Source organism: Coffea eugenioides, chromosome 9 (assembly GCF_003713205.1).
Source record: "Coffea eugenioides isolate CCC68of chromosome 9, Ceug_1.0, whole genome shotgun sequence".
Taxonomy (NCBI): Eukaryota; Viridiplantae; Streptophyta; class Magnoliopsida; order Gentianales; family Rubiaceae; genus Coffea; species Coffea eugenioides.
Genome location: NC_040043.1, coordinates 11,778,303 through 11,788,589, shown reverse-complemented (window position 1 = coordinate 11,788,589; position 10,287 = coordinate 11,778,303). Strand labels below are relative to the sequence as shown.

At 33.0% G+C, this 10,287-nt stretch overlaps 1 protein-coding gene across 1 annotated transcript; it reads left to right on the top strand.

Moving 5' to 3' along the window:
• Nucleotides 1-453: 453 nt before the first annotated feature.
• LOC113782206 lies at nucleotides 454-1,796 on the top strand. The gene is made up of 2 exons (XM_027328114.1): nucleotides 454-535; nucleotides 877-1,796. Exons 1-2 carry the CDS (start codon nucleotides 454-456, stop codon nucleotides 1,794-1,796), a joined length of 1,002 nt encoding a protein of 333 aa, XP_027183915.1.
• Nucleotides 1,797-10,287: the final 8,491 nt, after the last annotated feature.

Sequence of the window (10,287 nt, the reverse complement as noted above, 5' to 3'; positions counted from 1 at the left end):
TGCAACCAGAGAGCAAATTTTTGTCTAAGAAGTCAAAACCAAACAACAACCAATGAACGGAACCAATAATGACCACTGATTGCGCCAAAACAAGAAAATATAATGCTATGAACCAACCATTCTTTGGTGAGCTAACACCATCAAACTTTGAATAATACAATCAACAGGAATCAAGACAGCCCAGATACAGAGAAAGGGAGAGGATTTGAGAGAAATAATACAAAGAGGGAGGGAGTTGAAAGCTACCTCTCTTTTTGGATCTCTCAAAATATCTTAGATTAGTTCTATACATTGTTTTTGTTTAACCCCAAATTAAAGAGTACTTTTTTCTTGTCAATTCAGCATTAATTCCCTTCCCTATTGCCTCCCTTCAATTTCTTGAAAGGTTTCATGTTTTGCTTCGCCTTTGTTGTTATCTCTTGAGAGTTTCTAGTTGTTTTTGGAAGAAGAAATATGAGCAAATCTCGAGTACATTCTACTCCCGATTTGACTTCTTCTACATCTGAAGATGATTACGATGATTCGGGTTTGGAAGGTAAATTCTTTCTCCTGCTTCATTTTACATTTCTTTTGGCTTGCATTTGATGCCAAAGTCACTTTGGAAAATCATGTGTTTAAAAGGAAGCGCGGTTCTTGAAGAAATATACATTTTTCTATCCTTTTTGTTAATTTTTGGATCAAAAAAATATCAGACAAAAGAGATTTCAAAAGATTTTGCACTTGTGATCCTCGGTATCAAAAAAGAACAAAATTTCTTAACAAAATGTCTCAAAATTTGAAGGGCTCGTAGCATGGAAACCTATTGCCAAATGTGCATTATTTGGTTCCATTGATTTTCGAGTAATTTTGTTATGTTGATCCTTTTTGATGTTTCAGGGGTTGCAGCAAATGTGAAATTGTTGCTAAAACTAATCCAAGATCACAACAATGCCTGTCACAAACAAAAGAATGATGGGAGGAGAAAGCTAAGAGTGGCTACAATGATGACCATCCTTGACAATGTTAGAACCCGAATACAAAAGTGTCAATTTGTTGGGAATAAGAGATCAGAAGCAGAACTGAGGCGATGCAATACAGATGTTCAGGCTAGGGATGTCACAAGGGAGAGCAAGCATGGAGGAGATTTAAATGCTGATGAGCAAGAAAAGCTAAGAAAAGCATTGAACGCGAGCTTGGCAGCACGAAAGAGTCTTGAAGCAATGTGTTCAAGCCTAGGGAAAGAGAAAGAAATCATGGAATGTGAACTTGCGAAAAGGAATCATGAGGTGAATGAAATGGAAGAACTGATAAGCGACCTGAAAGAACAGAATGAGACATTGTTAGAGAAAGTGAAAGAATGTGCTTTAGAGCATAGAGACTACAAAAAGTCTGCTGTAGGTGGTGCAGGATTAGTAGTTGGGGCTGAAATTACACAAGGACATACCAATGCTATCCTCCAGGAGCGTAATCGGGCACTTTCAGAGCATCTCTTGCGATCACTCGATGGATATCGATCAATCAAAAGGAAGCTAAAAGAGGCAGTAGAGGAAAATTTGGTAGCTCGAGTGATGATGGAGGAAATGATGGTCAAATTTAAAGGAAGCTTAGAAATATTCCGCAATTTCAAAGAAAAAATAGCAGCATCAGCCTTGAGTGATCCTTCAGTTGATGATATCCAAGAAGAAATCGATCAATTGGAGAACATTTTTGAGTCTTTAACAGTGCAGGTTGCAAAACATGGTCAGAAAAAGGCAGAATGCATGAAAGTAAAAGGCGAGATCATTGGTAATCCTTCAAAGACCTCTGTTGTTGTATGAGAAAAGGTGGGGTTAAAACTTACAATTGTGTGTTTTTTCGGATATAGTGATGGTGAACACAACATTTTCCTTCCTTTTCAAATGGAGTACTTAGGGACAAAAGGAAATGTGACAAAACAAGATTTATTACTGAGATTGGTTGGGATTCGGGGCCTTTCCAGTTGAGGTTTTGTCCAATTTTGTGAACTGGTATAATGTTGATATAAACTAACATATTTTTATTATTCTCATAAGTTTTATATCAATTCAATTATAATGCATATTTACATCAAAATTGTACTAATTTATACTAAAATTCTATCAGTTTACACAATTGAAAAGAACTAAAACTGGAGAGGCCTCATTTCCGGTTGCATATTTTGATTCATGTGCAGTTGACTAGTGATTAGCTTTCTAGGTTATCTTATCCCTTGAGAACTTGTAATATGCCAAATTCTTCCTTTTTAGAAAGATTGGATAGGGAATTGTAACGCTTGATGATAAATTAAGCCTTTCTTGATGATAAGTTAGACCCTTCTTGTAGCTTTAGATAGGGTACAAAGCCCTTGTTTTTGGCATTGGCAATTTGATCAAGATACCCAAATTTATCAATACTAGTGCTTGACGGTGTGCAACTAATAAAGAAGATAGTAATAAAGATTCAATTTATTTTTTGTTCAAAAGTATTAATTTAAAAGAGTTCAACTATATTAGTATTTTTAGGAAAATGGTAGTTTTTTGTTAGGAGAGTTATAGTTAATTCAACACATGTGGAGTGGTTGTAGATAGGTGGATTACGTGATTAGTTAAAATGATTTAATTCTTTTTAAAAATAAGAGTAAATTAGGTAATACATTAAATGATGCAATTTATTTATACCAAGCTCCCCGATCTTTCTTTAGTTATAGTAAGATATATATTGGCCACCCATTACTCATGAATAGTTAATTTTATGATTTTTTTAAAAGTATGATATGCAATGTACATTTAGAAAACATAATCATCTATGGAATCTAAAACCCTCATTGTATTTCGTACTTGATATTGATGAACGGAAGGAATTCTTTAGCATATGCTAAAATAGAATGTCCTAATACGTAGAAATTTAATGATTTTCCAACATATGTATTGACAATTATTTTAAGAATGTCAAGATTAGCCATATATATGTTTTTTGCCTGAGCAAACCGCACACATGGTCATTAAGCTTTTCTAAATTTCTTATTTTGGATAGTAAAATTCTTCTTTATTCAAAATGATCTCTCAACCAATAAAAAATATTTTGGACCAAAAAAATATATGTTATCTTAATAGAGAGATCATAATTGTATATCTTTATTAGTTGAATGACCATTTGGTTCCAAAAAAAATTCAGTGACCAAAATAGGAAATTTTAAATAATTTAAAGACCTGCATTCCTTCTACTGTCTTTTTAAAAATTTCTATTGTTTAATGGAGGCAAATGTGATGGTGTAGGCCCTTAAAACATTTATTATATGAACAAGGTTCTCGAATCAATATAAGCCAGAAGGATTCGCAATTCAATTAAGAAAGAAAAGAAAAGAGTTTCTGAGGCCAAAAACTAAGAAATGAAGGAATGGAACTTGAACGATTTTTATTTAATAAACTGACTATCTCGGTACTTGCACACACTTAAACAAAACAAAGGAAACACACACACCAACAGGGGTTGGTCTGAGTGGTAAGCGGCTCGGATTCGCTTAAGCAGGTCTTGTGTTCGAGTCCTAGTGTATGCAGACACCCTTGTTGGGAGACTCTCCCATCATAGCCAGATGCGCGATGCGGGTCGGGTCCGGATTAGTCGGGGCAAAAGCTTCGGATACCGGGTAGGCAACCAAAAAAAAAAAAAAGGACACACACACATATATAGACACACACGCACATGTATAGACTCGTTAGTTTCCTAACTAACAAATACTAATCTGAACCAACAAGGGAAACAAAGACAAATTGGATTCAAATCATGACTCATGCATAGCCAAACCTATTACTAAAAAAAGTAATCTTGATCTAATTCCTGCATTGCCTCCCTTAAATCAAGATCTTCAGACTTCACCAAACATCTTCTTCAACTTGAAAAATATTTTCACCTTTAATGGTTTCGTAAAAATATCTGCTACTTGATTTTCACTTTTGCAATAGTCAATGACAATATCCTGATCTTAAACTAGTTCATGAATGAAGTAAAACTTGATGTCAATGTGTTTGTTTCACCATGAAACACCGGATTCTTTGATAATTCAACAGCAGATTTGCTATTACAATAAATCTTAATAGGACCATCTTATTCATATCATAGAAAACCAAACATTCTTTTTAACAATAATACTTGAGTAGCACTAGATGCAGTTGCCATATACTCTGCCTCTACTGTAGATAATGCCACAACTTGTTATTTTTTAGAGGACCGTGAAAATACACTGCTACCTAAATAAAGGCACAACCCGATAGGGCTGTCAATTTGGCCATTTAAGTCGGTCTTTGATAAGTCTAGACTTGACTCACCTAGCTATCAAGATATTTGGGTTTCAAACCATGAATTTCGGGCTTATATATGTGAAGCTCATATTTGGTTCACGTTGGATGAGGGCTTTGAGTCTAATTCGGGTTTAATCCAAATTCGCTTATTACTCCTTAATTTCCTTAATATAATTACAATAACCATTAAGTAGTAAAATTAATTTATAATCTACAATATTCAAACTACACATAAATTAATAAAAAGTTCATTAAAAGTATTTAATAGGGCTTTCAGTTTTAGATCATGTTATAGACTAAGAGTAATAATAATTAGTTAATGGACTACTAATAGGTTTTTCTCTTTAAATATATTTATTTGATAAATCTAAGTCTCTTCAAAACTAATTTTTTTATCTTCAAAACCAATACTAATTATTAATAGTCTAATTATACATGACGTATTTAAAAATAATATATTTATAGTTATGTACATTAGGCTATGTGTCTATATTGATATTTCAAGTGGTTCTGGAGTGAGCCCTCAAATAGTGAAAAATGATCTAGTTAATAAGAGTAGTAGTAGTTCATCTTCTACAGTAACGCATCTTATAGGCATGAGTGAATTTCTATCTCATATTGCTACTGTAGAAAATGTACAACTACAGAAGAGTAAACTGGACACTTACTTTGAAGATGGTCTGATTTGACCTATGGACGAATATGCAAGCATACGTTTCATGCTTGTTTGAGTAATAGCAATGAGATTTCCCAATATCATGCTAAGAATAGCTAGGATTTCCAGAAGAAGATGCCATCCGTTTGATGAGAAATAAAAAGGAATATCGAAAATTCGAGTGGCTGAAGCTGAAGCAGCTACTTTCGAAGTAACAGAAAGAAAAGCAACGACGGGAGTGGGAGAGTCAGAGTCGAAAAGAGGATTCATCACTTCTTTCTCTCATTCAAAACCGTGCATGAGACTTTCATCTCACACGGCTCCTAAGTGATAAAAGAAAGAAGAACTCATCTTCTTTCTTTTTTGATTACCTTCCTCGCGTATGTATAAGACCGAATCCATTCGATTTCTAAATTTCTAAAAAGGATTACTAATCCTTAACTTTTCGAGGAATCCTTCATCAGTGGTTGTGAATGACTGATTTTTTCAATCTTTTCGACCTTGGTTCCGTAGGAGCAAAGCAAGTCAGAAAGATTGAAAAATAGAACCATCTGATTTAATTCGTTCTCAATAGCCATGAGATGATCATCTTAGGGTGATCCTTTTGTCGACGGATGCTCCTATTACACTCGTAGTCTCTGAAGGATGAGAACCAACTATGTAGCATCTACATCGAGAATTCAAGTATTGTATATGTCATTAGTCCGATCCTTTGTAGGAACTACCCGTAATAACGAACTTACAAAATGTATCTGTTTATCATAAAGAGATTCGGCGTTCTTGACCTGCTTCACCTTAATTGTTATTTGAACAAGTAAAAGTTCTGTCTTGGTCCGAGTGGGGATAGTATTTCTCTTCTTACTGCCACAGAAGATTCGAGCTTAGATATTGTCAATTTAGATGCTTTGAAATTGTGAAAAGGCACGACAAAATACAAAATTTTACCTAAGATGGCTGCTAATATTTTAGTCATTCCTATCAGTACAATGGCTTCAGAAGTGACATTTAGTGCTAGAACAAGAGTGATTTATTAATATCATGCTTTTTTGACTCTAGAAACTGTGGAAATGTTGATGTACGCTGCTGATTGGTGTCGAAAGCTACACGAAATCAAAAAAAGAGATAAGGTAATTATGTAGCAACTTACCATACCATCTATTTGAAATGTATCCTATAGTTGACTTAATCTTTTTCTTTAATAGTATTATTTTTTATTCAGCAAAAAGTTAAGTCAACACGAGATCTTATTACCTATACCTGGGCTATACATTTTTTTTTAGGTAATCTATATATTCACCTTGTAACTTTTGGCTGCTTGTTCAAAATATTTGTATATTATTTTTTAGTTGCTAGCACTTATATATATATATATATATATATTGGATGAAAGTTTGAGTTTTGTTAGTTTTTTTTTTACTTGTCAAAGTCCTCGAGTCCTAGTTAGTGTACTTATGTATTATTGAAGTTTTGCCATTATCAATATCATATTCACGGTATTCTTGCATTAGCCAAGAAATAAGAAAGGGCTGGTTTTGTTAATAATAAGTTTGAATTAGAAGTTTCTTATCTTTTTTTCTTTGGCTATTTTGGAAGCATATTGGTGCTAAAATGTACTTGTTTTTGTGGCTAGTTCATTGTGGTTGATATGGAAGTTTTTTGGATGCATTTTGGTCCTTTTTTCTTGGATGTTTTTAGCTATTTTTTGTTGATTTTTTGGGCTTATTTTTTGCTAGTTTTTTGGGCTGTTTTTTCAAACTATTTCGGTTGGTTTACTTGACTTTTTTCCTTGGCTGGTGTTTGGCTGTGTTTTGGCAGCTCAAGAGCACATTGAAGAGGTCATGTCCAGAGGAGGTGACCAAGAGTGTTGAAGTCACAATTGACAATGCAATTTCCCTTTGAACCTTGTTCGTGTACTTGATTGATTGCATGACAAATTGATTGGTTAAACACTTTAAGACCCTATTTGATAACTCAATTCAATACTTAAACTTAATAGATTTATATCTTAACACATTCAGACAGTTTGATAATCCAAAATTGAACATCTGAATTAATTAAGTGGCATTGAATTTTTTAGACAAAACTTGCTCTCAAAATTAAGTGATAAACTATTCACTTATTACTGAAGATGATATGCTCTAAGATGTATTAGATTTGATACTTAACAATTTAATAAGTTAATGGAATTCAATTTCTGTTTCAGTTTTTAGACTTCAATTTTATTAAACGTACCCCATGTTGGACACTTAGATTTTCATGTGGCCCAAATTTGTAAGCCTAAGTTCGATGTTTTATTTGTTGGATTTTAACGTGTAGGACTTCTATGTTTATGAATGTTTAATGGACAATTTGTGGTCTAAATTCGATCAGGAACATGTGAAAAACTATGATCCATTATAGAAATGAATTGTAGGCTATTATCATGCTCAAATTTTGACCAAGAATAGGTAGTTCGACAGCTATTTTGGTAGCCTGATTTCAAGCCGCTCCAGAGTTAGAAATTGAGTTTCAACTCGCGAGCCTTTTCGAATCGAATTTGAACTTCCTTTTTTCTTGGTTGAGTCGACCTCGAGATCTATTTTCTTGACTCATCGAGCTCGAACTCGAATTCGAGCCTAGAAACAAACAATTCGAGCTAGGTTCGATTAGGGATGGCAACGGGGCGGGGTTGGGGCGGGGGACCCCTCCCCCGTCCCCCGCCCCGTTGCCTATTAGTTCCCCCCGTCCCCCGCCCCGTCCCCGCCTCCTCCCCCCGCCCCCGCCCCGCCCCGCCTTGCCCCGCTTCCCCCGCGGGTGCCCCCGCGGGGTTAATAAAATTTTATTATATAATTTTATTATAATTAAATTTTAATAAATAATCAAGTACTAAAATATCAACACATCACCAAATTATTATTCATTGTAATTTTACAATTGAAACTCATAAAAACAATCAAACATAAGTTATTTGAATACAATCCAATATGATGAAATAAATATAACTAAAATAGTCAAGTTTTCACTTTTAGTACAAATGCAATCACTAATTCATTATTGTGTTTGTGCTTTTTTTTGAGAAAAAAGTGTTATTCTATTAAGTGTAATTAGAAATTTAGTATAAATGTATTAGTAAATTTAGTATAACTAATTAATAAATTCTATTAGTAGACATGTAGAATTATTCATATAATTGATAATATCAATTATATTACATAAACTAATATACATTATATAATACATCTAACTAATAATATCATTATCATAAGTTTATAACTAATTAACTTACATATTATATATAATTATATATATATTTATATATATATATATTTTGCGGGTGGCGGGGCGGGGGATGGGGCGGGGGTATACTCCCCCGCCCCCCGCCCCGTTTCTAAGCGGGGGGAAAAAATTCCCCCCCGCCCCCGCCCCACCCCCCGCCCCAACCCCCGCCCCGAAAGCCCCCCGCGGGCCCCCGCCCCCATTGCCATCCCTAGGTTCGATAAGTTCAATACTCGACTCGACTCGATTCATTTGCAACCCTATTTATCATGCTTTGGATGTGATCAATGAGCAATTTTTCTATTCTAGTGTATATTGTTAATGGATTAATTGGTGATATATATGAAAATACGAGATAGATAGTTGATTTTTGTTTTTGTTTTTACCCAAGTCTGATAATTTCGCAGGTTTCCTGAAAAAATTGTTGTTTCCTGTACAATTTTTCTCCATCTGAATTGATATAGATGAGTATTTCGTTTAAATGATCACATGTATAACTAGTTTCCTATATTCTTTCTATTTCGCATACATGAAGAGAGACTCCAAACTTTTCATGTGGTTGGTATATATACAAAATGAAAAAGAATAATGAGGGTTTGTATGGATTCCTTTTTTCTTCTTTTATCTTCAAAAAACATATGATTTAATTACACATCTACAGTAATGCTTCTAAAATATGCAAAATTCGCCAAAGATTTAAAAACACCCTAAATACTCCTAAAGAATGCACCAAAAAATAAAACTCAAGTTTGATATATTAGCATGCTTATTTTGACCAGAAAAAGAGCTTATTTTGGATTCACCTAATAATCTGTTTATTTCTTTTGTTGATCTTAACGCCAAATCACCCTGTTAGGTTGGAAAGCTAATATCATGATTTCCAATGAATTCGTCTACCTAATGCATCAGCAGGCTATATAAATCATGCAATTTTGCTGTTAATTATTAGATATATATACACATTATTATTTTACACGTATATTAGTGTGAATTTTTTTAATTGTAATTAGTATGAATTAGTGAAAGGCATAAATAATTCATCAATAGTTTTTGATATAGTATTCATATTTACGTCAGAAAATTATTGTACTTCAAATATTTAACTACTATATTGGTCTTTAGAAACTTTTCTACATACATTATTACAATGTGGCAATATTCATTAAATAGTATAATACATGAAAACAATAATTGGTATTCTTTAAGATTGTAATAGAATTTTCTCTTCAATATGATTATACGCCTACTAATATTTATTTTCTGTTCAACACAAAAAAAAAGCAATCTATTTTTTTGCGAATGATTTATTATTTTTTTATCAAAGTTAATAAACTTAACAATGTAATAATTAAGTCCATATTAAACAAAGTTACCATATATGGATAAAAATGAATAATTCAAATTTATATAAAGAAATAAAAGTTGTTAGAAGAGAGAGAACGAGAGTTAAATGTTGGGTAAAACCCAAATATCCATTTATTAATTCTCTTCAATTAGTAATGGCACTACGAGAGATAAATGATTTATTGAAATAAGAGCTTTCGTGTGTGTGTCTATACATATATATATATATGTATGATATATTTATATGTATGTATGTATGTATTAGTTGAGCTGGTACCATATATGGATAAAAATGAATAATTCAAATTTATATAAAGAAATAAAAGTTGTTAGAAGAGAGAGAATGAGAGTTAAATGTTGGGTAAAACCCAAATATCCATTAATTAATTCTCTTCAATTAGTAATGGCACTTTGAGAGACAAGTGATTTATTGAAATAAGAGCTTTCGTGTGTGTGTCTATATATATATATATATATATATATATATATATATATATATGTTCATAATCTATTGTCAAAACTAATTTCAAACATTAACAAAAAGAAGTGAAAACTTGCAAACATATTAGAAATATGAATCAACATCGTTACCTTGATCCAATCATCATACCACTATCTCTCACACTGTATTTTTTGTTCAACATCATTCCATTTGCAGCCAATTTCTTTCAGCATTTCTATAATTGCGTGATATTTGCTTTTCGACCACTTCAACTTTGAGTCAATGTGAGGAGAAACCTACTTAGTAAAGGTTGGCAT

Excerpts from the sequence above, each read along its gene's own strand:
- LOC113782206 (XM_027328114.1), top strand. The coding sequence starts at position 454 with ATGAGCAAATCTCGAGTACATTCTACTCCCGATTTGACTTCTTCTACA. Across the intron at positions 536-876 it reads CGATGATTCGGGTTTGGAAG|GGGTTGCAGCAAATGTGAAA; the intron begins GTAAATTCTTTC and ends TTGATGTTTCAG.